At 43.4% G+C, this 27,063-nt stretch overlaps 3 protein-coding genes and 1 long non-coding RNA gene across 7 annotated transcripts in view; 1 reads left to right on the top strand and 3 right to left on the bottom strand.

Moving 5' to 3' along the window:
• Positions 1-2,766, bottom strand: part of GRK7 (G protein-coupled receptor kinase 7) — a 44,612-nt gene extending 41,846 nt beyond the window's left edge. The window contains exon 1 of the mRNA XM_083503702.1: positions 617-2,766. Coding sequence (XP_083359828.1) covers positions 617-1,219 — 603 coding nt within the window. The 5' untranslated portion in view covers positions 1,220-2,766. The remainder of the gene's footprint in view (positions 1-616) is intronic.
• LOC310707104 overlaps positions 1-27,063 on the top strand; it is a 213,695-nt gene that overhangs the window by 47,868 nt on the left and 138,764 nt on the right. The gene's annotated exons all lie outside the window — the stretch shown is intronic.
• Positions 4,601-10,299, bottom strand: RNF7 (ring finger protein 7). 3 transcript variants are annotated; one of them, XM_083503734.1, is made up of 3 exons: positions 9,565-10,299; positions 7,718-7,765; positions 4,601-5,085 (listed from the first exon to the last, which is right to left on the bottom strand). In XM_083503734.1, exons 1-2 carry the CDS (start codon positions 9,870-9,872, stop codon positions 7,753-7,755), a joined length of 321 nt encoding a protein of 106 aa, XP_083359860.1. In that variant the 5' UTR covers positions 9,873-10,299; the 3' UTR covers positions 4,601-5,085; positions 7,718-7,752. The 3 variants fall into 3 exon arrangements, with proteins under 3 accessions (XP_083359860.1, XP_083359861.1, XP_083359859.1); XM_083503735.1 differs by having other exon boundaries at positions 9,702-10,057; XM_083503733.1 differs by having other exon boundaries at positions 9,695-9,969.
• LOC310707085 (uncharacterized protein) lies at positions 11,067-26,926 on the bottom strand. 2 transcript variants are annotated; one of them, XM_083503715.1, is made up of 11 exons: positions 26,792-26,926; positions 21,570-21,783; positions 20,110-20,262; positions 18,682-18,830; positions 17,625-17,765; positions 17,207-17,331; positions 15,539-15,649; positions 15,170-15,302; positions 14,962-15,068; positions 14,203-14,309; positions 11,067-11,271 (listed from the first exon to the last, which is right to left on the bottom strand). In XM_083503715.1, exons 2-11 carry the CDS (start codon positions 21,738-21,740, stop codon positions 11,260-11,262), a joined length of 1,209 nt encoding a protein of 402 aa, XP_083359841.1. In that variant the 5' UTR covers positions 21,741-21,783; positions 26,792-26,926; the 3' UTR covers positions 11,067-11,259. The 2 variants fall into 2 exon arrangements, with proteins under 2 accessions (XP_083359841.1, XP_083359842.1); XM_083503716.1 differs by lacking the exon at positions 17,625-17,765.

The following is a 27,063-nucleotide window of genomic DNA, read 5'->3' as shown; positions in this document are numbered from 1 at the left end:
AAAGTCTTAAGTAAGCGATGCAGACTCAGAACTGGAGAGACTATATGCCCCTTATTGCTATTTTCACCACAATATCCATTGCTTTCAGTTTTGATTTTTAAAAACACACACAAATACCCCTTAGATTATATACTGCATTCTTGGAGACTATTGTGCCATTTATGGGTTCTCTACAATGCTTTGTAGGTTATTTGAAAAGAATGAATGGAGCCGCAGTAGCAGCCGTGTTTCCATTGGGAAACCTATTTCATCTCATGTCTTATTTGCATAATTTATGTTCTTAACACTTACTGTACATTGCCCAGAGAACTTTTTACTGGACAGTATAAAAATACTGTAAATTAAACAAGCAAGCAAACCACATGTAAGACATTTTGAGGAACAAGGAGGAAGGGATAGTTGTGAAAAATAAATGAACCCCTGCCTAATGCTCCTGGGTACATGTTAGTGCAGAGGAGATTATCAGAGAAAAGGCTGAATATGGACTTACGTCACAAGAGATCTTGCACATGCAGAGGACTGGCAAGTTGCCCAGTGCCTGTTGCCTGCTAAAGGCCATTCATTGCATGGCCTAGGCCTATCTGCTTGCCCAGGAGATGAAAGAATAGCTCCTTACCTCTCCAAAGCCTCCTTTGCCTAGTACTCGGAATTCGTCAAAGAGCTTCTCGTTTATAGGTTGTCGCTCAAAGCCTTTCCATTGCACAAACTTATCAAAGAATGGGCTAGTCTGGAAGTCATCAAAGGGTTTCCCCTTGAGATAGGCATTTGTCTCTTCCCTGGCTGATAATGTGACTTTTTCAAAATCATCCTTGCCAGCTGCCTGGCACTTGCTTGACAAGTCCGCACTGAGATATTTCAGGTAGCTGTTGCTGCAATTCTTCAAGTACATGTTGACTATGCCTTCTAGGTAGCTGTCCTTGATGTGGTCCTCTGCCAGCTCCCAAGCAACCACTTCGTCCAAAAACTCTCTGGCCTTCAGGTACTCAGGCACCGTTTCCAAGAATTCCCGGAAAAAACTCTTGCCAATGGGCTGTTGCTCGCAAATGGACTCGTAATCCATAGTCATCGACTTTTTGATCTCCGCACATTCCTCAATCTTGGGCAGAGCTAGGTTCCTGCGTCTTTTTTGCATCTCCTTGGCATCCACATCGCCGCTTTTCCTGGCCTCAAGGTATGCTGTGTTGGCGATCAGGTTATCCAGTCCTCCCATGTCACACATCTTGGCGATGTACTAGGGTGGCAGAGCCTCACTGGGGCAAGAACACTGGCTTGCCTTGGGGTGGCTGCCTTGGTATGGCTTTCCCTGCGCCACTGCCTGAGTGTAAGTGCAGGCTACAAACACATGTTAGGGAGACCAACTACTTTAGCATTAAATACCTCTCAAGGATTTTCACTAAGTACCTTTAGGTGTATGTACCATTTGTGGAAAGTGGCTGGTAAGAGGTTTCTCTCTAAGGAGCTTTGGGTTTGCTATCTATAGCTAAATGGATGACAGCCCAGGAGAACCTCATCACGGCTGCCACAACTATCTGGCGTACATTTCTCAAATCAGCTCCTACTCTTCCTCACACAGGCCTGAGACCACTCTGACCTCAGTTTCAACCCCAGGTCCATAGAGAACACATGGCATCATGCCCTTTCAGAGAGCTGATATGTTTTCCTGCCCACCATCCCCGGTACCTTGATTCTCCAAAGCACGTCCACCATGTCTGCACGCTCTGAAGCTGGCTTTTTTAAAAGGGAATTTGAGATTTTCAGTGTTTTGCAGTGCTTCAAAATAAAACATTCAGCAAAAACGACAGCTCTCTTCGGAACCACATCATTATTTGAAGTGGCAAGTTGAGAAGGAAATATCAAGGGGTTTAGTCAGATTTCTTTTAAAATGCACCATTCAGTCCTAGAGTGAAAATCTACCTCAACATAGATACAGATGCCATCCAGGGAAATAACAGTATGTGAGCTGCACTTTTATACTGCACAAAATCTTCGTTGTTGTCATGGCACAGCTCCCTCTGAAGGAACCCAAATCGGCTTAGACAAAGAGCAAGCGAAGAATAATTGGTGCTCTAAAAATAAGGATGATCCCGTGTACAACCAGAACAAGAGAGTCTGTTTCCTTCGCAACATGGCAGAAGTTTATTCTCATTTCCAAAATATAACTAGGGTGTCACAATTCTGGCTCCTGAAATTGAAAAGCCCACTTGAAACTAAGTTTTTACTTCAGTTCTTCCCTGATTCTGACAGAACTAATGGGATTACAATGGGAGCTGGTAGTGACCCCTATATTTAGATGTCCTAACACTTCTTTACAAAGGATTGCTGTGATTTATTTTAATAACTCTCACACCTCCAGTGCTGGGGAGCGGAGAGGGGAGGGGTCACACTCCAATTGTCCCAAGGGGTCAGTGTGCACAGTAGGACCAGCTTTTGCTGTGTTCCAGTTAGAAGAAAACATTTTCAAAGGTCATTTTTCCTGTTCTCATTTGCATTTATCAGGCACACTGTGGTGATCTGTCTAAGCAAGTAACAAGTCCCAATGCAGTCTCAGGCATGTAGCCAAAACAACCATACATTCATAAGGCTTGCCAGTGGACATACAGCTCCTGAAACATGATTTCTGCTCAGGCACACTTTGTACTATATTTTTGTAGCACAAACTGGAACAAAGTTAGTAAATTAATTAATACCACTTCAAAACTAGTCAGTGGCTCAGAGGTTCAGACCAATTCCAAAACAACCCTATAAAGACCAAATGTGTTCATACTTATGAAGCTTGACTTACTTTTGATCGATAGTCAAACTGAATAGTTTCCTGTATATTTGTAGTGAAGTGTTCATCTTGTGGCATCCAGGATCATTTGAGATACATGTGGAAGACGGCAGTAGGGAACGGGGGCTCAGAGGCTTTGTAAGCAGCACGGAAGCCCTCAAGGGCATCATTGTGCCCATGGGCACCCCAATGGCAAACATTCAGGGGACAGCCAGTAAGTTCCACCACTGCTTAGACTGTATACCAACTTGTGCCTACTTGATCCAGGTTTATGGATACAACAATTTTGCACACCTCAATTCTTATGGAGGGGAAATGTGTTCTTCAGAAGTTTATAGCAAATGGTAGCAGCTTTCATGAAATTGAACTGTTGTAGAGGTGAGACAGAAAGTTGGTTTATGAAATTGCAGTTTTGAACTCAGGTCCATACAAGGATGGAAACCTCAACCTTCATTTAAGCTACTCAGCAGGGGCTGGTATTCTAAGCCTGGATTTGTATGAATGGTGAAATGGTTCATTCCAGGTTGAAGTGGGTGCCAGAAAATAAAATGGTTGTTTCAGCACTGTTTTCAGTATTTTAAATGCTGCAGGTTAAACTCACTTAAGTTTCTGAAACCAACGAGACTTAAAGGAGCTCAGTCTAAATAAATAAATACATACTTTAGGTCACATGGAGTCAATATTACTGCCTGATTTTCCCCATTATTCTGCTGCTCCTCTTGGGCTATCTATCTGGAAAGATAAGATATACTCACATTGGTCTCATCTTGATTATAATTAAGAACAGGGTTTGCTTATTTGTTTGCTAAGGGGGTGGGAGGGCAAATATGTAATAAATGATTATCATGATCCAAAGGGCTACACGTGAAATGCACTGGGGCTCTCCTGCACCTCCCCTTTCCACAACCTGTCCTGCTATCCACAAAGTGTTTCTGAAGGTTAAGGGGACCGTCTGGCATAGGAATTGTTGCACTGCAATGAGATACAGCCAGAAGGGAAAATTCATACACATGCAAGTATCTGGATCCTGGCAAGCACCTCACAGGGTAAAAGGTTCAAGTGTGAGTGTTGGAGAAAGGGCCATAGGTTAGTGGTAGTGCCTCTGCTTTAATAATAATAATAATTTTTATTTATACCCCGCCCTCCCCAGCCAAGGCCGGGCTCAGGGCATCTAACAAGCAATAATAAAAACAAATTGAATGAATACAACTTAAAAACAAAATTAAAATACAACATTTAAATATTGAAACCTCATCGCAGGAGAAAGGAAAAGAAAAAAGAAAGAGGGGGAGGAAATCAAATTGGCTCCAAGCCAAAGGCCAGACAGAACAACTCTGTCTTACAGGCCCTGCAGAAAGAAATCAGATCCTGCAGGGCTCTGGTCTCATGAGGCAGAGCGTTCCACCAGGCCGGAGCCAGAGTTGAAAAGGCCCTGGCTCTGGTTGAAGCTAATCTAACTTCCTTAGGGCCCGGGACCACTAGGGTGTTGCTATTTATGGACCTTGAGGCTCTCTGTGGGGCATACCAGGAGAAGCGGTCCCATAGGTACATGCATAATGTCCCAGGTTCAATCTGAAGGTAGGGCTGGGAGAGACTCCTGCCTGAACCCCTGCAGTGCAGCTGCCAGTAAGTGTAGGCAATACTGAACCAGACAGACCAAGGCTCTCACTTCGTATAAAGTAGCTTCCTATGTTCTTACAAGAAATCTGTGAGAAATACATATTTAAGAATATCAATCTTAACCTTATTAGTGCCAAAGTAACAAATATCTATAAATACCTAAAGGAAATATTTTATCATAATGAAAGAAAGCAAAAAAGCAAAAACAAATGCATCGCCAACAACTATTTATTTCAGTTGAATTTCTCAGTTCAGACAAAAATAAGTGGCATTTCTAGCTGGAACTGCTTTGAACATAGATAACTGTGGGCCTCATAAGTTCCAAAGCATTCCTAAACAAATGTACAGAGTTCACACTAAATGTTCAGATACATTCTTCAACGCTGTGTATCTAGCGTTTTTGATGAAGCCACGCTGATCCCACAGACCAACACAAAGATTTCAAATCCAACTCCATAAAACCTAAATAAATAAAATGGACTCTCCCATGTCGTGAATGCTCCCCTTGTTCATGGGGGAATATGCCTTTGGTTGCATATCATTCCAAAGAAGTTCAAAGAAGAACTGCCAGTGCTTTTATTTGCCTATTCTCTGAACCACCCAGTCCTGTTGGCAGAGGGGGCAGCGGTTGTTCTGTTTCACCCACAGTGACATGCAGCAGTTGTGGAAGGAATGATTACACTCTCCCCAGACCACTGAAAGAAAAAGAAGAAGAAAACTAAGCAAGTTAGAAATGGTTAGAACGAATACAAAGTGCTAGCATTTATCTCAATATATATTCAGTATTGCTGTAGGACTCTGCTTTTTGTAAACAACTATACAGTCATAGGAAAAACAAAGTGACCCTCTTTGAATTCAGTGGTTTTACATATGAACATGTAATAACAACCATCTGTTCCTTAGCAGGTCTTAAAATTAGGTAAATACAACTTCAGATATGTCATACACATGACATATCACACCATGTCCTGATTTATTTAACATAAATAAAGCCAAAATGGAGAAAACATGTGTGAAAAACTAAGTACACCCTTACTGCTTCCATAGAAATTAAGAGGCCAAGTAGCAGACAGGTGCTGCAAATCAAATGCTCACTTAATTGATCATCAGTAAGTGTGCCCACCTCTATGAAAGCCAACGTTTTAGCAGTTTGCTGGTCTGGAGCATTCAGGTGTGTTATAACACAATGCCAAGGAGGAAAGATGACACAATGCTCTTAGAGAAGCAAGTGCTGCTGCCCATGAAACTGGGAAGGGTTCTAAGGCCATCTCCAACCAATTTTAAGTCTATCATTCTACGGTGAGAAAAATTACTCAAAAGTGGAAAACATTCAAGACAGTTGCCAATCTTCCCATGAGTGGATGTCTCAGCAAATTCACCCCAAGGTCAGACCCTGCAATGCTCAGAGAAATTGCAAAAAACCCCAAGAGTTATATCTCAGGCCCTACAGGCCTCCGCATGTTAAATATTAAAGTTCATGACAGTACAATTAGAAAAAGAAGGAACAAGTATGGTTGGTTTGAAAGGGTTGCCAGGAGAAAGCCTGTTCTCTCCAAAAAGAACATGGCAGCACGGATTAGGTTTGCAAAGTTGCATCTGAACAAACCACAAGATTTCTGGAACAATGTCCTTTGGCCAGGCCAGACCAAAGTGGAGATGTTTGGCCACAATGCACAGTGCCACATTTGGTGGAAACCAAACACAGCATATCATCACAAGCACCTCATACCAACTGTCAAGCACGGTGGTGGAAGGGTGATGTTTTGGGCTTGTTTTGCAGCTACTTGTTTTGCAGGACTTGGAAACATTGCAGTCACTGAGTCAACCATGAACTCCTCTGTATACCAAAGTATTCTACAGTCAAATGTGAGGCCATCTGCCTGACAGCTGAAGCTTGGCTGAAATTGGGTCATGTAACAGGACAAGGATCCTAAGCGCACCAGCAAATCTACAACAGAATGGCTGAAAAATAAAAGAATCAAGGTGTTGCAATGGCCCAGTCAAAGTCCAGACCTCAACACAAGTGAAATGCTGTGCTGGACCTTAAGAAAGAAGAATGGACCAAAATTCCTCTGCAATGATGTGAGACTGATAAAGTCCTACAGAAAATGATTATTTCAAGTTATTGCTGCTAAAGGTAGTTCTACAAGCAATTGAAGTACATCATTAGGTGTACTTAGTTTTACACACATAGCTTTTCCATTTCATCTGAGATTGTATTTATTTAATTTTAAGACCAGCTAAGGAACAGACGATTGTTATTATGTCTTCATATGTAAAACCACATAATTCAAAGAGGGTGCACTTTCTTTTTCCCTATGCTCCAAAGCAGTGTCTTCCAGATATAATGAAATACCTTTTTTTCTTGAACAGCAGGCGTTCATGCCACCCAGAATGACACAGAATGGTTTGGGATATGGCCTTGGAATGGTGGGATAAATCTACTTGTTCAAGGAAAGGAAGCCAAGAGTCTGACTGAGCATGTGAGAATTTGGGTGTGCCAAAGTAGTTCAAAGCAGCCTTAAGACTTTACAGCACATGAAGAATTGTTGTCTAAGCTTATTAGCATTTCTTACTCAAATACTTCACTTTTACAGATTTCGCTATCAGCACCAAAAGCTATTATTATTGTGTGGAGACCATCCAAAATATACTTCCAGAATACCAGGCAGAACCTGAGGTATACATTTTTATGTTAAAAATAAGTATTGCAAATTTCTTCTATGTGAAGATTTCAACCCAGCACCACTTTTCATGTTCTTGGTTAATGCATTTTAGCAGTTGATAGTGCTTTGCTACAAAAATTACCATGTGCTTAAGTGCCAAATATCAGACTCAGTACTTTCTACATCTACAGTATTTTAAAAGAAAAATCAGTCTGGAATACATACAAATAAGTGGTGGTAAGAATTCAATTTTTAATGCCCATTTTAATAAAAAGCACAATACAAAAACAGCACCCTTGAAACCTCAAAATCAGCAAGTAAAAGTAAGTTGTGATACCAATTTTTTGTTTGTTTTAAGATCCCAAGATTTCTTTCAACAAACCATTTTTATGAAAAATGCCTGAAGATACAACAGACCTCACCAAATCAAATGTTTTAGCTTATGTAACTAGTATGTCATGGCTACATACCCATACATAAAAGACAAATTGCAGATTTCCTATGGCCAAGTATTTTATACAAATGTATGTCATTTTACATTAATGAAGCTTTCCTGAATTTTATTGCACAAAAATATGAGCTATTTAGCTGAAACTTTAAAAAGCACCCCACTAAGAAAAAGCCTTTGGTTGAATAACAAGAGAATGAAATCACAACATACCAACACAATCTTCTTGTTTGTTTTCAGCTTGACATCTAAGGCAGGCATCTAGATGTAAACAAGGACAAGACTAAGTATGATGTTCTGAAAGCAGCTCTGAAAAGTGTGTTTCCAAAGCATCTACAGTCACTGGCAAACATTTAATGGTGCGCGCATACTGTGTCATGTAATCTAAGCACCTCAAGATCATTAATCTGAAACTTACCCTAATACACGAACTTCCACTAACTCAGCCACTTCCACACCACAATAGCTTGGCTCTTCCAACTTACTTTAGAAAATTTAGGGTTCACACTGATAATTAATAGTTTGCTTTCTTTGTGATCTCATCTTTGTCTGAAGGACTATGTGGAGAAATGTAGCGAACAATCCAGTAGTAAATTAATTCACTGTGCAGTAATTCCTCTTCCTAACACATCACTTCTTAGAAGAATGCCCTGGAGCAAATACACCGAGTTAGCTCAGTTGGTAGAGAATGAAACGCTTAATCTCAGGGTTGAGGATTTGAGCCCCAGGAGCCCCCTAAAAATTCCTGCATTGGCGGAGGGGATTGAACTAAATGATCCTCTTGACACCCTCCAACTCTACAAATCTATGATCTAGTCCGTGCTGACAGTATGCCTCTGTGTAAGGTACACTGGACTGCTTTGGGAAATTGGCCCCCAAACACAGCCACATTGTTACTTCTGTGGTTATTACAAAAACACCTCAAATGGAAGAAAATGTAACTGGAGGATATCTATTCGTAAACATTTTAGAAACAACTCCACAGGGTTTCATTGCTGTCACCCAGATGTGTAATTTAAGCATACATATTATAAAAGAAAAATGAATACTGCTTCTGGTGAAAATATGAATGGGCATACTACCAATTTAGGGAGCCAATTGTCCATCGACACTGGTCACAGAGAAAGCTTAGCTTTACCAGTGCTGCCCTCAGGCCAGAAAGGGAGTGGGATGTGCCACCATGAAAACGGATACAGCACTAAGAAAGCATCCTACGTATAGTGATGCTCAAAGTCAGAGACAGCATCCTTTTATTACAGACACATTAAATCACATATATCTTCAGGAACAACAGCAAATAGAAAAAAAGGACTTGTAAAAATGCACTGAAGGATAGGATATAGGATCTGCTCTAGTTATATGTACAATTCATAAGGGCGATATTTGGTTACCAGCCAATTCATTTATTTTGCACAAGCTTACTCATGGGTATGCACATTGTAACAAATCTTACTGCATTCCCATGGTGCTATCTTCTGAAGTGAATACATGAAAGACTTGTTAACGTCCAGGCATAACCTTTCATAATCTTATCCTGAACAGAATCATCGAGTCTATCCAGAGTCTCTTATGAAAAAGAGGGAAGGCAGTGGTGGTGGTTTGCTTCCTCAGTTAGGACCTCGGAATCCTATGGCTGTGTTAGGATCGAAAAGGAGCAAGCAGCATGCTCTTCTCTTTAAAACAAAGAATAGACATGCTCCAACTATTTTTATTTTAGGTCTCTCATTGTCTACAGCGGCCTAGATGCTCAGGGGGAAGGCCCCATACTTGAGCATAGGAAAGCAGCCAGGAGCCTCTCCTCTGGCCCAAGGGTGGGGAAGGGGCGCAGGGCAGGCCTTATCTCATCAAGGCCCATGGTTAGGCACAGTTTAGTTGCCGGTAGCGTCGGCAGGGCTTCCTGAAGCAGCAGACAAAAAGGCCCGTTTCTCCTCCATCCTAACAGGGGGGGGGGGGGAGGAAACGCCGGCGCCCTGCGGCCTTCGCAAAAAACCACGAGAAAATAAAACACTAATATTGCCCGGGCGGGGGGGGTGAGAAGAGACACTTCAGGAACCCCTCACGGGGAGGAGACGAGGCCTAGCCCGCCCCAACCCCGCCCAGGGCGCCTGAGAGAGGACGGAGGAGGCCGCCGCTGTCGCCGGTGTGAGGCCTTTGTTCCGGGGCCCGGCTTTCGCCGCTCCCTCGTCTTACCCATGACCTGCACCCGGCAGATGGCGCAGGTGTCGCACTCCACGTCCCAGCTCCACATGGCCACGGCGTTCCACTTCTTCAGCGAGAACATCTTGTCGACGCCGCCCGACTTCGAGCCCGAGAAACCCGCGTGAGGAGCCGAGACACCTGGCTCGTCCCCGTCCTCCACGTCGGCCATGGCTGGGGGCGGCAGGAGGAGGCGGCGGCGGAGGCGGCGGCAGCAGCTGCTCGCTTAACTGCCCGCCTGGCTCCCCGAGCGGCGGAGCGGAGCTCTACCACCACCCAGCGGCGGCGAGAGGGCTGAGGCCTAACGCGGGACGGGGCCTGAGCTCTGTGCGGGGTCGATTTGCAAGCCTCACCGCAGAAACATAGGGTGGGGGGCGGTGTCTTGTGCCACAGGCGCAAAATCCTCCGTTATAACCCGTGTTAAATAAGCAGGGAAACGTGCCGCCGTCTCCAGCTTTTGTATATGCACAGCTGCAGTGCCGGATTTATGTATAAGCTAAACAAGCTATAGCTTAGTGCCCCACTCTGTTGGGGACCCCCCAAAATAATTAAAGGGGAAAAAACCCTGGATGTACATTTCCAAAATATAAAATAAAAACAAATAAAATAAAACCTACATACAGCAACAGTGTTTTGTGTTTTGTATGGATGTATGAGGTCCATAAATTACCATATAGCATATATTCAACAACAACAAAACAGCTGGATATGTAAAGGGCCCCATTACCTTCAGTAGCTTAGGGCCTCATCAAACCTAAATCTGGCCCTGAGCTGCTCATACATATATATGGAAAAAGAGGGTGCATCCTTTTATCACGAGACCAGAGTGTATGTTGCCAAGTTTATTTACTCTGTGTAATGCATTTATAGCCCTTTTTCTCCAAGGAGCTAAAGGTGGCGGACAAGGTGGTTATCCCCCATCTCATTTAATCCCAACAACAACCCGCTGAGATAGGTTAGACTGAGAGTCAGTGACTGGCCCAAGGTCATCCCCAGTCAAGATGTGAACCCTAGTCTCTCAAGGCCCTAGTCCAACACACTAACCACTTAAGTGGCTGCTCATGTGTACGATGCCAGTAAAGCAGGAGGTTATGTTTTGCTTTGATACCAAGGACAGGAAACATCCTTTTCAAAATTCTGCCATAATTTGTTATATGCACCTATGAAAGCCTGATTTTCACTTGGAATAATTCACCTTTTTCACAGCTGTTGCGCACTAGGTCAACATTTTCATTGAACTATCCCATCATGACCCCAATATCTGAACTTATTCATCTATAGTTGATCTGTGGTTGACATACATCTCCAAATAGCAATGAAAATCAAAGAAGAAATGATACAAGTGTAAGTTGTACTACCAGGAAGGTGTTTTTTTGGCAGTTGCATACTTTTAATCCAATAAAATGGAAGTGGTTGTAAATAGTTATAAAGTACTTTCACAATAAAGTAGTATAAACCGTCTTTGTAGTATTTCAAAGATTAGAACAGCATGTAAATAATTGCTGAAGTATGTTAACCTCTTTGAACCTAATTTCTGCAGGAGGCAAATCCTGACTTCATCACTTGGATTTCTGTAAAATACAAAACAAAACACATCTCAGAAGATTCCAATAAGAAGCAATTGTATGTGGAACAAACGAAAGTAGCTGGATACTAAGGTCTAACACACCAATCCAACAAGAGGAAGTGTACACACAAGTCGTCTCTCCTTCCTTGAAGGTTTTTAAGCAGATATTAGATGGCCATCAATCATGTATGATCTCGTTAAGATTCCTGCATTGCAGGGGGTTGAACTAGATGACCCCTGGGATCCCTTTGAACTCTACAGTTCTATGATTCGAAGCAGATACTCTGCAGACATTTCTCTCACCTTAAGAGCCCAGTGCAGGAATGGGGGTTCCATGTGTACAATCCCAGTCGGGACAACTAGGGCAGTGCCCTTCATAATGTCCTATTAAAGTACATGAGTGGGGCCAATAAAAAAAATGGGGTTGGGGAGTGGCAAAATCTACCATACACTGCCCTGCCTCTGCCCCACCAGGCTTAATGGAGACCAGCTGCCACTGCCACACTCAGGTTGTCATCACTATCATCAGTCATTGTTCCGTTGGAAAAGGGAAGACCAAGCTGATCTAGCCATCTACACCCTCTTCCCACCATTTCCACACATCCTTATCTCCTGGATCCAACTTTTTAGCCTGGAGAAATTGTTACATGATGACCACAGTGCAGAAGACAGATCAGGATGGTTGGCTCTCAGTCCAAGATACACTACTCTAGAGCAGTGTTTCCCAACCACTGTTCCGCGGCACACTAGTGTGCCGCGAGATGTTGCCTGGTGTGCCGCGGGAAAAATTAAAAAATTCGAAAGATTTTTTTTTAAAAAAAGTCAAATTTTCGATTGGGGCGCCGTCACTAGATGACCCCTGGGGTTCCCTCCCTCCCTCCCGCTCTGCGCCTCCCTCCTCCTCCTCCGGGGAGGCCCTTCCTGGCTCTCGGCCAAGGCTTGGCGGCTGCCACTCACTCACTCGCTCGCCCACCCGTCCCTCCATCCCTGCACCCGGCCTCTCCCCCTCCGTCCCCGGCGCGGGGGCTGCCGGGATCCGTAGTCCCCTCGCCCTTGGGCTCCGCACCCGCGCGGGGTGCACGAACTACGTTTCCCAGCGTGGCCTGGCGGGCCGGGCGTTTTGTTTGAAGCGCTCTTCTCCCGGCCATGGAATGAGCGCAGCGGCGGCGGCCGGGCGGGCAGGGGCTCTTCCGCGCAGACCCCGCGCAGCCTGCCTGCGCCCCCGCGGAGATCGGGCGGCAGGATGGAGCCCGGGGATCCCCGCGGAGCGGCGGAGGCGGAGGCTGCCCCCCAGGTAGGGCTGCGTCGGGGGGGTGTTTATTTTTGCAATGCTGCATCCGCGCCGGAGGGGACGCATTGGACCGCGGGGAGACCCCTTGGCGGGCGTGCAAGGCAATGCATGCGTGCAGGCGTTGCATGGAGTGCAGTGCAATGCAATGGCAACGCGGCGCCCTGCATGCATGCATGCAGCTTCCACCGGCGCTCCGGACTTGGCAGGTGAGGGGGGTCCCCAGTGGGGGGCAGAGAGAGCCGGGAGGGCGAAGGGGAGCCGGGGGGGGGGAGCAGCGCTGCTCCCCGAGCCGAGCCCGGGGGGAAACTTCGGCGTCGTTGCGCCGGGTGTTGGAAGCGGAGGCTGGCGGGGGCCCCTCACCTGCAAAACCTGGTCGCCTCTCATATATTTCGTGCATTGCATTCATCGCCCGCTTTCTCCTCCAAGGAGCTCCCGGGGGCGCACGTGGTTCTCCCCGTATTATCCTCGCAACAACAGCCCTGCGAGGTGGGTCAGGCGAGTGGCCCAAGGGAGCACCCAGGGATTGTCCTGGCCAGGTGGGGTGATTTGAACCCTGCTCTCTGCCCGGTCTTCATCCTCATTTAGCCCCCACATGTGCATGACTGTGCATGACTGAGGTTTTCCCCCCTCGTCTTGGCTATGGTGTGAGTCTGTGCTGTTAATTAATGGGGTTCTGCCTCCTTGAGCCAGCCCTCAAGGAGGTGATTATGTAATTTGCTAGCAATTCATGTCCCTCCCGGCGTGACGCTGCGCGCTGACGTCACGGGGCTGTAATGGTGGTGTGCCTCGAGATTTTTTTCATGAAACAAGTGTGCCTTTGCCCAAAAAAGGTTGGGAAACACTGCTCTAGAGGCCCTTGCTGCCTCAGTTCTCAAGAGGCAGCCAGGAGAAATGGCGGCAAATGAGAGTTCTGGGAGAGGGGAAGCCAAATGGCAGTTGTTACCAATTAAGCAGATGGAATGAACATTACTCTTGCAACTCTCTTGGACTATATGGAATGGCCACCAATGGATTATTCCACTCAGTGCAACTCATTACTGTGGAAAGAATTTCAGAAAATAAACATGATATTCTACTAGTTTAACTTTAGTTCTGAGACTTAATACACAGAATTTTGTTCCTTTCCCTTCCTCCCATGGTTTGCAGCTCTCCATCAATTATTTGTTACTTAAGATTGTGGGATCAAGGTCTATCTATACTTTGGGGAAAGACTGCAGTATTTCTATTATGCTGATGACAGTACAGTCCATGGAGGTCTTATTTATCTTCATTTATCATTAGCTCAGTAACCTTTGTTCCTAAGCAAACAGCAGCATCTCAGTGCATCTTTGTATTAACGAAGGAGCTTTATTAGTAGTGTCCTGGCAATGGGGTGCCCTTTCTAAAGAGGCCTGGTGCCTGTGCTACAATTCTTTCAGTGCCAGGCAAAAATATGATTCATGCAAGCATTTTGACTTGTTAGAATGTTAGCTTTTAGAATTTTTATCTGTTGTTTGATTATTGTATTTGTACTGTGAAACCATGGGTTTTGCACCACCCTGAAATCTTCAATAGGACAAATGTGGCATATACATTAAATGGTGTATGTGTGTTAATATGTGTGAATAAATAAATAATGAAATAGGGGGAATCAAATTATTGCACCTTTTTCTTCCTCCTTTTTGCTGTTTTTGAACAATTCTTGAAAATTTCCCTGAAGGTCACTGATGACATCTGGGGTGTTACCTCAATGTTTATGTGTGGCATTTTGTCTATAGAGACAAATAATAATATTCAATCAGTCAGTCAGTATACCATAAACAATCATTTTCCATAAATACTCATAACCATGAAGAACATTTAATAGTAAACAATGAAGACTTGTCTGCACACAAGTTTTCATCCCTGGGTGATGACAGAGTCTGACCATATGGATCAGGGAAAGCCTACACATAAAGATAAGCCATTACAAATAACTTTCAATTTTTTCGTGGGTTGTCACTATCACAGGGATCAGTATTTGGTTAAATGAGAGAAAGTTCCAAATGGGATAGGTCTGAGCAAAGAAGGTATTATGGTGCAATCCTAGGTATATTTGCTCAGAATAGTTGCACTTGGTTCATTCGGGCTTATTCCAACATAGTTGTGCAGTATCAATACATGTACCTCAGGTTAAGAACTTACGGTAATTCATTCTGCAGGTCCGTTCTTAACCTGAAACTGTTCTTACCCTGAGGTACCACTTTAGCTAATGGGGCCTCCTGCACTGCCGCTGCTTGATTTCTGTTCTCATTCTGAAGCAGGGTTCTTAACCCAAGGTACTATTTCTGGGTTAGCGGAGTTTGTAACCTGAAGCGTCTGTAACCCGAGGTACCACTGTATAAACTGGCAAATCTAAAGGTTTATTGACTGCAATTATCCCACCTTTCTTTCGGTCCTTAAGAGCTTCCAATATGTTGATTGCACTTTGTTCTCCTATAGCATTGCCATCGATATCAACTTCTACTAGATGGTCAGAGTACCTGATTAGACTATGATAGAAAATATTAACAATGAAAATTGTTTCACAGTTCCACAGTACCATAAATGACAGGAGAGTGTGATTCCATGTCCTGTTAATCAGTTGCCTTACCTAGTCAACAGCTGCACAAACTCTCTGAGGTTTTCTTCTGTTTGACGAAACCTTCCATCTATGGCATTATCAGCCAAACGCAGCCTAGCTAACCATGGGCCAGGGTCAGGTTTCTTACTTTTTTTCTTTGAGACTGCAAATCGTAAGCACATAATTGTTATTTCTGATACAATGAAGATAGGCAACTTCAGGTTACTCTGCATCCAGTACGGCTAGTTTTTGAAGCTGCATTCACATGACGTAAACTACAATCTGTATCAATTCTGTAGCTTGTTGACAAATTTGTTGTGTTTTTCCTCAAACCAGCTTCAACTAGAAAACTGGATGAAGAGTAAGCGGTAGTGTTAACATTTATCTGTCGTATTTTACCTTTCCGTTTCTTTTTCTTCCTACTATTTTCCATTGTCGTAGGACTATTTGTCTTCGAAGTAGTGTTCAGATTCACAACTTTTGAGAGAAGATCTGCATCTTTGTTGGGTGCTGAAAATGAAAAGACAGTAAGTTTAAATTTTGTTGTTACGATTTCTCGCAGGCCCTCCTGAAAGATGCTCAGCATCCAAATGAGGACAGCTACCCTGCCTGAATTGTGCTCTCTGAGCTCCTGGATGTTGAGTTATATGAGTCAGTTTTAAATACACTTGGAATCAAGCATTGCCACAATTATGCTGTGGGGTGGGGTAGAAGGGAGATACTTCTATAACTGCTTTGACTGCCCAAATCCAATTAAAGAACTGCTTGAGTTAACTCCAAGCCTATAAACCTGATCCTTCAAAACATCTGCATGACCGCATCATTAGGAATCTCTGATTCATGCAGCAGCCTCCTAACCATCAGCACATTTTGCTATTTGCAGACATCACTATCAAGCACAGGCTGAAGGACTTCGCCCTATTGCTTCCTGCACTGCTCTTTATATCCGAAATCAAGTCAAACTATACGGAACGGCCCCTTTTCTCCAGAAGCGTTGCAGACAATCATGGGATTCCAGCAAAAGACTGGTATTTCCACACTTAGGCTCCTCAGCTAGGATGCCTTCTTTGCATGAGCCTTCTCTTTTGTCTTAACTGACCTCTCCCGGAGCCAGTTCCACTGGCTGCTGCTTGTGGGTTTGCTTTGTAGCTCTGCAGCTTTGCCTCCATTTTCAGTAAATCCATGATGTTCCCTTTCTCTTTGTTATATACTATGCTTGGATCCTAGAACAATAGGCAAGTAGGATCCTAGAATGTAACAACTGATTGGCCTGCAGGAAAAGACCAATCAGGCTCCAGGAGGGAAGCAGAGCCAGCCAATCAGACAGGACTCATTGTGTAAATAACGTATATAAAAGCTTGAGGTTTGGGGGGCAACTCATTCACTGTTTTGCAAGCTGCAATAAAGAGCATGAAATCACTACAGGACGAGTATATTTCACTCTTATTTTTAAAACTAAAACAATGGGAGGTTCTTGTAGAGTTTTCACCACCCGTTCATTCCCTGTCAAAGCCAGACCTGAGAGCTGTGCAATAGCTTGTGTAAAACATCAGGCAGAACATCAGGCTGTGCTTTGATGCTAAACACAGTTCTGGACATGAACCCCCAGAACCACCAGCAATTTGCTTCCATATATACTTTATATGCATTGCTCTCCAAAGCCTGAGTAGATCCTTGAAACTATGGCAACTGATTGAAGATGAGTGAATGGTGTCCATATTTCCTTTTTTGAAACACTCAGTTTCTATTCCTCCTGTTTGTTCTTTTCACTATTTTTCATATAGACCTGTCTTAAAAACAGCCCAAGAAAATGCATGGCCATAATGAACTTTGTCCTGCTTGTATTGTTTTTAGTGGAGTTTTGCCTAGAGCTGAAATATGTAAATGCTTGAGCTGTTTTAAAAATAGCAAATCATACCATTTAATTTCAACATTTAGAAGGTTACAGTTGCAATCCTATACACACACCTACCGTATGTGTAAGTTCCATAGAAGTCAATGGAACTTACTATGTTGCAGGATTGCAATGCAAGTTGCATGAGTGAATTGCCCCAAAGGCAATCCTACCTTCAAGGCTGAGTTGAGCATTTGCTTTCTTTACTTGTCCAATGCTTTCTTCAAACTCTGCTATTGGTCTGAGGAGTTCTATGGCACCCAAACATTGCAAGTGATTACCATTCAGGAACAAGTTGCTGCAATAAACAATTTAAAATGATTTCACAGACAATGGTTAAAAAGAATATTAAGTTTTATTTCAACATATTTTCTTGTTTTTAGAAGCAGATTTTTCCCCCACTACAGAAATTTTAAACAAAACAGAAAAGACTTATTTAGTCTATTTACAAGATAAATAGCAATCAAAGATGTTAAAGCAGTAACATCAATGCAAACAACAAAAACAGCACAATCAGAATAAAAAAACTCTAAAACAGTTCAAACCCAGCTCTAAATCAATCAATCAATCAATCAATCAATCAAAACATACCAAATGGCAGTTTGGACTACAAGAGTTGCTAATGTTAATCCACTTTTGGGCCCTAAATCACAGTAGCAGAGGCTCAGAGTTAAAAGCTTTCTATTCCCATCTAATCCATCAGTAAGTCTATTGACACAGTTATCACCACATCTGTAAAGAAAATAATAAATTAGGTAGACAACAGTTTAAAAGAAGGCTGTTTACTCCTACCTTAAACATATAGTTATTTAACCAGTGTTCTAGTATGGCACATAGGTTTGATTCTAATTGAAGCAAGTCATTTAGATGCATTCCTGGAAAGACTTAAACTGAAAAAATAAGGGAACAATACACAAAAAGCTGGCATATAGTAAGCTTGGTATAAACTAAATTGGCGTGAAGTACAACAGATCCAAAAGAGCAGGGCTACTGCTGGCTGAGCCAATATAAGTCCAGCAGAGGGGAAATAAACCTTTAAAATAGTGTTTGCGTTACACCATCCTTTTTGCAGTCTTAACTTATGCTGGGTCATCAGGTCACATGACAGAGCTAAATGGGTTTAGGATCCAGCCTAAATCCACCCTCTCTGGTCCCACCTCTGCCATGTCCCCAGAAAGCCCCTTTTTCCTGGGTTTAAGACAAATTACTATTAGCTGGACTTGGTTCAACCAGCTGGTCCTTGAGATTTACATTACATTTCCATCAAGGCATGTAAGAGATAATTGACTGAATTCAACAGAAGCCAGACTCCCATTAGTGCAATGGGGCTTCTTCCCACCAGCTTACCTCCATGCCTCCCCTAAAATCTGCTTTGGAGGTTTGGGAGATACCATAGAGTAAGTTGTCCTGCCAGACTTAGCTATATCCACTTCCCTTCACCTGGGGAAGAACTAGGTAAGAGCTTGTTCTCTTCCAGTCTGCCTGAGTTCAGCGTGTGAAGAGGTTTGAGCTGGTTGCTCCAGCTCAACCACATGGATATCACAAGCCACTCTTGAGTTCCGATACCAATAATCTAGGAACTCCTACATTGCTTCCACAGCTCCTCTTTTCTTTAGGGTGAAGAAGTGAAACTAATAGTTTTTCTTACTTGGTATAATCCAGAACAAGAGAACTCAGACGGCTGTAAGGCAGAGCCATTCCAAGTCTCTCCATGCTCCAAAGGTCTAATACATGATGAGTTATTTCTAATTTGGAAAAGGGGTAGATGGTACGTCCATCCAGTTCTAGCAAGATTGCCTAAAACACAAATAAGAAGAACAAAAATCCAGATTTATCCAAACGATTAACGCTTCTAATTTGAATTCTTTGCGTGCTTTGAAAGTGTTCGTACTTAGCCTAGTCCTGCCACACTAAAAGCATAACATTCAATATTCCTGGACACCATAGTTCTGTATTTAACTACATGGTATGAATACGATTTGATGTAATATTTTTCACCCTGATGTCCATTCATCCTACCTTTCTCCAGTGCTAAAAATGTTAACATACACTCTCTATAGTTTACAAAGAGCTACCATGGAATAACAGTTATTTCTCCACTTGTAGTTCCCTAGATGGTGGCCAACACTCTAGTCAGGGAAGAGGATTAGACTGATGAGTCAGATGGCTATATATCAGGCCTGTCCAACAACTCAAAAACTTTGGCTCCCCCCAAAAAGCTCCGGTCAATCCTCCAATGACAATGGGTAGATCACTGCCAGTTTTTTTATGCTGTGAGTAGATCGCAGTCTCTTTGGAGTTGGACAAGCCTGCTATAGATCATCTGTCATGGATGCTTTAGCTGAGATTCCTGTATTGCAGAGGATTGGACCAGATGACCCATGGGTCCCTTCCAACTATACAATTCTATGATCTGTGACACATTGAGGTCCCATGCTTGGTGGTAAGCAGATGTGCATACTCACAGGTGTCTGGTTGAGTCATCAAATTTACCGGCAACACTGTCCTCTAGACCCACTCTAACCTACTCACACTTGCATATTGGGCCAAGGGCTAGAAAAATGCCATTGGTTTCTCTGGGGTCCAAGAAACACTGTTCAAGTGCCTTTGTTCCTTGCAAAAAAATTTAATTTAGCTGCTTCCAGGTCCAGAGCTAGCAACAAGTGAACTCTTGTCAGCTTGATGGTGAATAAGTTCAGCAACAGCAAATTGTTCCCCACTTAAAAGATCACCCCAAGTGTAAGATGCCTTGGAATATGGCATCCATAAAAAGGGCTCGGGCATTCTGGAGAGCTACATTTTCCAAGGTCCCTGGCACCTGGGTTACAGGTGTTGCAGCCTTCAAGCAAGGCTTTTTGGGGTTGTAGCCAGTGGCAGGTACTGTATGCTTTGTGGGAAGAGAAGGGAGAAGCTACGATGGCAGGGACTCTGAGTCTCATTTCTCCCATCCTCAATAATACACTGGCTCTGTCCTACAATGACTGAGAAGCTGATGTCTAGACTGTATTTATTTTACTTTTTGAGTTGGTTGTGAAAGTCTCAGGTTCCTTTACCAATGGCTTGTGTTCAAACTTACAAGGTTTGCAATATCTTGAGGATATAGGTTAATTCCACAGATACAGAGCTCCTTCCCTCGCCGATATCGTTCATCTCGGATAGTCCTCAGTAAAGGAGTGAGATAAACTGGATGCACATTTCTTGATAAGCTCTCTACATTTGTAAGCACAAACTAGAGAAGAAAAAGAAAAGCTTGATAACAATCCTGCCACTAAAACTTTACTGATTCCTTTTAATTTTTTTCCTCTTCCCTCAATTTCCTCAACAGAACTTCCAGCATTAATATAAATAGTAGAGGTGACAGAGGGCATCCCTGCCTTGTGTCCTTCATAATCTCAATGTTTTCTGTAACAATACCGTTAATTATCAACCTTGCCTTTTGTTTAAAGTAAATAGCTTCTATTCTATATCATTATGGAATGGGATGTCCCTATTTTCATTGGAGAAATGTTGGAGGGTATGTCTTTGGCATAGGCATCATGTAATATATAATTACTCACACTGCACTAGTGTGTCTTTAGTGCTCTTTCATAATAAAGGAGCCATCAGATGTTCAATCTGCATGGTTTAATTTAATGGACTTTTTAGCAAATTGCAGGGACGCGGGTGAGCTCCCGTTGTTCAGTCCCAGCTCCTGCCTACCTAGCAGTTCAAAAGCACGTCAAAGTGCAAGTAGATAAATACTATTTTTCGCTCTATAAGACGCACCAGACCATAAGACACACCTAGTTTTTGGAGGAGGAAAACAAGAAAACAAAAAATCTGAATCCCAGAAGCCAGAACAGCAAGAGGGATTGCTGCGTAGTGATCCCTCTCGCCGTTCTGGCTTCTGGGATAGCCATGCACAGCCTCTTCAGGGCAGCAGGATGAAGGCTCCCCCTGCCCTGAAGAGGCTTCGCACGGCGAAGCTAGAACAGCGAAAGGAAGCGCTGCACAGCGATCCCGCTCGCTGTTCTGGCTTCTGGGATAGCTGCGCAGCCTGCATTCACCCCATAAGACGCACACACATTTCCCCTTACTTTTTAGGAGGGAAAAAGTGCGTCTTATAGAGCGACAAATATGGTAGGTACCGCTCCAGCAGGAAGGTAAACGGCATTTCCGTGTGCTGCTCTGATTCGCCAGAAGCGGCTTAGTCATGCTGGCCACATGACCCGGAAGCTGTCTGCAGACAAACGGCGGCTCCCTTGGCCTATAGAGCGAGATGAGCGCGCAACCCCGGAATCGTCCACGACTGGACCTAACGGTAAGGGGTACCTTTACCTTAGCAAATTGCAAATATACAAAGAGAGAAGATAACTTCAGGTTAACCTACCTCAGGAGAGAGGGCAATAGAGTTGCTAATCAGCTAGAACCATGCTTCCCTCTAAAGGAATAATTTGTTGTTGTTGATTAAAAAATACAGTTGGGGTATGATCCCCTACATCATTTGGTTCTAATTCACAAAGGCACGTCAATTTTTTATTTATAATCCATTCTTACCTTAGTAATGAACATATCATTTGTTACACATTGCTGTAAGTCCTGTTTGATAGTTGGACTGACACAACTTTGGGATGCCGTGCAATGCTTTTCATAAGTTTGCAGGAACTTTTCAAGGATATTCATAGCTAAGCCGGCTTTAGGTTTTGGTTTGCCTTTTAGCTTTGGCATGACTTCTTTCTTTGATGTTTTCAGTTGCCACAGAATGTGGACTCTGAAAAAAGAATAGTAGGTTTGAGGAGCAAAGGCAAGAGGTTGTAAATTGCAGGCCTTCCTTAAAGAAATCCATTGTTTTAAAATAGATTAGGCTTCTATACCAAAATCAGGGAAAGGAGCTAGATTCAAGAAAAAAATAACAAGTCATCTGTCCTGGTATGAGGCTGTGTACACATTTGATATAAATTATATATGTGTGTACTGCAAAATTTTGTTTTAGGGTATCATGTGATTGATCTCCATACCTAGTGATCTGGTGAAGCAGATTTTTGAGTCCCCCATAGTCTAATTCGAAGGTGTAGGTGCTAATCCTAAATTTTTGGGTTTTATCGCTCTATGGGGATGTATGGAGAGCTCCTCTGTCAATGTAGTCCTTTTGCCATCCAAGCTAGTGTTCAAAATTCTCCAATGTGTCTAGCCCTTTTAAGGTGTTCCACCCACCAATAGGAATAAGGGATGCAGATGACCCACCAGCTTCACCTCATGGTGTGATGGGTGCCTTGACCAATAGGAGCAGGGGCACACCTCTGACATCAAAGAGGGTTCCCACACAGCAAACACCCCAAAACTTTTACACAGAGATAATAGTAGGAAGCAATAAACAGATCCTGTGTTATTGCTTAATTCACACATATTCTTTTGTTGGAGAAAATAATAATTTAATCAAACTGTGTTTTGATTATTCTGTTTTCTTTTGAGTCTATGGCCTAGCTAAGCTAAAAGGGCCTGTACCTGTCTTTTACAGTACAGAACTAGCTGCTCTTAGGTACTGTACATAGTGAATGTCTGTTCCAGAACACTGAAAATAATAAACTGTTAAAATCTATGGTGGGCATTGTATGCATGAAAAGAGAATCAGCTAGGCATGGCAATTGTGATTAATCTTGAACTGTTTTGTAGACTGATGAAAGAGGACATTGGAAGACATTTGATGTACAGGAAAATTAGTCAAAGTCTTAATAAAGAAAGGCACTTGAAAATGATTATATGTAATCACATGATATTATGATGAGGGCTGATCTGAGGAGCCAAATGATTTTAATTGTTTCAGGATGATGGCATTGGCTTGGAACTATTAAAATTGGTGTGATCCATTGATCAGTGAAATTAAATGACGTGTGTAGTCTGCAAGTGTATAAAAAACATTGCGTCAGATGTGGTTCTTTGCAGCCTTCTCCTTATTTTTGAGGCTGTCCCTGTGTACATTTATATTTCAATAAAGGCCTATCTTTTCACTTGGAGTCTGCATCCTTTTCCTTTGGGTTTATGTGAGGGTAACCTCCAGTCTAGGGACCCCCTTTAAATTTATCCAACGCATTAAATTCCTAAACTCAGTTTACTGCACACAGAAAACTGAAGCAACCCACAAGCGTTTCAGCTGCCATTTGGATTTATTAGCACAATACACCAACCAGGCAGATTTATTCTATACAGCAGCACTGGTTGCCATAGCAATACCAGCCCTGCATCCAAACAGTCTGTGAGTAGGATGTTAGGACTACTGTAACTGCCTCTGTCAACAGACCAGAGCGCATAATTCTGCTACACAGAACAAGCTTGCCTTTGTGAACAATGTACCAAACATAGGAGCCCCAATCACAACCCAATACAGAGGTAAGTGTGCTTAAGGCCACTGAAATCAATGGTGCAAGGCTGAAATTACATGCTGAATTAAGTTACATGCATTTCCCCGTGGTTTCTCTCTCTCCCCTACTGCATACTCATACACAGCCGAGGAGGCTGCAGTCTTCAACATAAGACTGGGATGGGGATAAATGGTTGATTAAAACTTTCAACTCAGGCCATTTACCCATTCAAAATCTCCCCTTAAGCTGATTATCATTGTATGTAGGGTGATTTCGAGTAGGGGCTTCATTTTGAGCAGGGGGAGGGAAATGTTGGAGGCAAAATGATAGCAAAATCCCTGTTTCATCCTTGCAATGCTCCTATTTTGCCCCAACTCTATCCACTTGGTGGAGAGATGAACATTGGGAAGAGCTACGTGGCTGTGACTTGTACATACAGTGCTACCTCGGGTTACATACGCTTCAGGTTACATATGCTTCAGGTTACAGACTCTGCTAACCCAGAAATATTACCTCGGGTTAAGAACTTTGCTTCAGGATGAGAACAGAAATCGTGCTCCGGCGGCACGGCAGCAGAAGGAGGCCCCATTAGCTAAAGTGGTGCTTCAGGTTAAGAACAGTTTCAGGTTAAGTACGGACCTCCAGAACGAATTAAGGACTTAACCCGAGGTACCACTGCATGGGGCTGGACACTTGGTTTTCAGTATTTGAGTGTTTTACTGGCAATATCAGTTACTAATTCACTTTTTTGCAAAGCTTTTATGCATCTTGGTCATAAATTCAACTTCATTATATAAGAAAACATGGGAAGCCAGTTGTTAACATAGTGCTATGAGTTGGGGGGGGGGAGGGGAATGGCAGTATGCTGAGACCCTTCTGATTCATGGATCCAGCAAGGATTCAAATGGTTGAAACAGCCAGACAGTGTTGTTGGCATCCACCTGTCTTGAGAGGCAATGGAGTGCACCTCTGGGGACGAAGTTCACCTGCTGCGTTACTGGCACTGAAGTGACCTCCCTGGGATGCAAGCCTGGGCAGTGTGTACGGAGTCCCTGGGCTGCCTAAATGACAAGACACACACGCCACTCAGCCTTGCTGATGTGGTCCAAAAGAAAGCAGAGCAATACGTTTGGCACCAGTTTAGCTGCAGGAGTTGCTGGAAGGAGGCATACAAGGCACCACCCCACTTAGTGTAGGATTTACGCCTTAACCTTTCCTTCTCTTGAAGATATCCTGCAAAGCAGCAGCAGAGGTTTAGGATCAGGGTTTTCCTTCTCCTAGATGGGCTACCTTCCCAGGTTGACGAGCAAACCTCTTGATAATGGCCCTCTATAATAATAATGATAATAATAATAATAATAAATAATAATAATAATAATAATAATAATAATAATAATAATAATAATAATAATAATAATAAATTTTATTTATACCCCGCCCTCCCCAGCCAAGACCGGGCTCAGGGCGGCTGACACCAGGTATAAAAACAATTGATTGAAATACAACTTAAAAACAAGATTAAAATACAACATTAAAATATGAAAATACAGCCTCATTTCAGTAGGAACTCAAATCAAAAACTTTTTGGGGGATGAAAACATCAAGTCTTCACCAAGGCCAACTATCGAGACTGGGCCTATGTGGGCCAGAAAAAAGCCAGGCAAGTCCCCAAATAGGAGTTCCGTCACATAAGGAGAAAGGAAAAAGGAAAGAGGGGGAGGGGATCTAAATATATAACAAAAGAAGTGCCTCTGCGCCAGACAGTAAATAGGTGGGACCCCCTCATCAACTTGCTGGTAGTTAGAAAAAAGACACAACCCAGAGGTGAGTTATGTGTGTGTAAGTTAGAAGTGGAAGGGAGAGACATGCCTGATTTCTGCTTGCATCCAAGGCTGTGGCTATGAGTGAAGAAGCAAGACCCTCTTGGGGTGTTAATGCTGTGAACCCATTCATTGTGGGCTCAGGTTGTATATATGTGTAAATAAACCATATATCATAGAGATAATGCAGTCTCTGCTGGCCTTCATTCCAAAGGAAACATGAACCCTCGATAAGAGCCTGTGACTCCTGGATTCTCGCACCACTTGGAGATAGGGATGATGTGCAACAATATGAAGAGCCCTGCATCTACACAAGCTCACAAGCAGGATCTGAGGGGAAAACCCCATTTGTGATTCCCAGCAACTGGTGCACAGCCTCTGACAGTAGAGGCAGAACAGAACCTTAGTAGCCACAGAGCCTTAGTAGAACAGAGCCTTAGTCTTATCCCCATAATTTTATAAAGGTAAAGGTACCCCTGCCCGTACGGGCCAGTCGTGTCCGACTCTAGGGTTGTGCGCCCATCTCACTTAAGAGGCTAGGGGCCAGCACTGTCTGGAGACACTTCCGGGTCACGTGGCCAGTGTGACGAAGCTGCTCTGGCGAGCCAGCACCAGCGCAGCACACGGAAACGCCGTTTACCTTCCCGCTAGAAAGCGGTCCCTATTTATCTACTTGCACTTAGGGGTGCTTTTGAACTGCTAGGTGGGCAGGAGCTGGGACTGAAAGACGGGAGCTCACCCCGCCACGGGGATTCGAACCGCCGACCATACGATCGGCAAGTCCTAGGCACTGAGGTTTTACCCACAGCACCACCCGTGTCCCTCATAATTTTATAGATCTGACCAAACCTCTGTTTTTCAAAGTCACAATAGACTGGAACTATAAAACTCTAGTAAAAGCAGCTGCTGGAAGACTCTAGTGGCTGATTTAATGGAAGATAAAATACACTAAGCAAACCATGGAAATGGGTTCTCTCTCTAAAACGCCTGATAAAATCAGCTATAAGAATTGCATATTTACATGTTCTAAAGCACAGAGACATTTCTAACTCATTATTAATTTGTGTCACTAACTCTGTAATGTGTGTGCCCAAGATTTACTGTTGAAATAATAAATCACTGAAAAGCCCTAAATTGGGACAGGGAGAAGACACACACACATACAGACCATCTTCCTTACATTTGCCCCTCGGGCTTTATTCATCATCACTGCTACATGACATAAGAAGGCATGCAAACCATTTCAGCTCCTAGGACCTGCTGCTTGGGTACCATGGCTGGCCAGGACTTGCACTCGATAACTTTCTAAGATTGCTGGGGCACAACTCTAGTTCTGCCATGAGGGAAGTAGGGTTCCTGCTCTTGGGTCCAGACAGCTATACTGCACACAGGCAGCTCAGGAATGGGCACAAAATTGCTCCAGTCCTTATTTAGCTATTGGAATGGCCATTATCCCATGAGAATATGGAAGCCATAGCATCTGACAATAAGTGCACTGGCAGGGTTTTATTTTTGGTTGGATTCTGCAGGTCAGTCCCCAGAAGGAAGATGGGGTCAGCTTGGCTTAGTTTGCCCAGTTGGAGGAAGGAATTGTACTTACCCACTTTGGTAAACACACCAAATATTGCAAAGGAGTTGAAGTCTGGCAATTTGTAGGCTTTGTTAATTCTCAGAAGAGTGGGTACAGTGCCCCTCCCACCCATCCCGTTTACCCTTTGGAATTTCTCTCTGAATTTCTCCTGCGCTTCCTACAACTGGAGTGTTTTCAGGTCACCTAGCAACCTTGTGACATGACTGAGGAACAGAGAAAGCTTGTTTTATTTAAAGAGCCAGGATTATCCTGCATTTCAGCTCATATAACCCTTATTCTTG

This window comes from Podarcis liolepis (assembly GCF_965112155.1).
Source record: "Podarcis liolepis genome assembly, chromosome: 5".
Lineage (NCBI taxonomy): Eukaryota > Metazoa > Chordata > Lepidosauria > Squamata > Lacertidae > Podarcis > Podarcis liolepis.
The sequence above is the reverse complement of the archived record's forward strand: the minus strand, read 5'-3'. Positions and strand labels throughout refer to the sequence as shown.

Excerpts from the sequence above, each read along its gene's own strand:
- RNF7 (XM_083503733.1), bottom strand. The coding sequence starts at position 9,872 with ATGGCCGACGTGGAGGACGGGGACGAGCCAGGTGTCTCGGCTCCTCAC. Across the intron at positions 7,766-9,694 it reads CTGCCGGGTGCAGGTCATGG|ATGCCTGCCTTAGATGTCAA; the intron begins GTAAGACGAGGG and ends GTTTACATCTAG. Across the intron at positions 5,086-7,717 it reads CAAACAAGAAGATTGTGTTG|TGGTCTGGGGAGAGTGTAAT; the intron begins GTATGTTGTGAT and ends TTTTTCTTTCAG.
- LOC310707085 (XM_083503715.1), bottom strand. The coding sequence starts at position 21,740 with ATGCCAAAGCTAAAAGGCAAACCAAAACCTAAAGCCGGCTTAGCTATG. Across the intron at positions 17,766-18,681 it reads CTTGTTCTGGATTATACCAA|ATGTGGTGATAACTGTGTCA; the intron begins GTAAGAAAAACT and ends TTTTCTTTACAG. Across the intron at positions 17,332-17,624 it reads GTAGTCCAAACTGCCATTTG|CAACTTGTTCCTGAATGGTA; the intron begins GTATGTTTTGAT and ends TGTTTATTGCAG.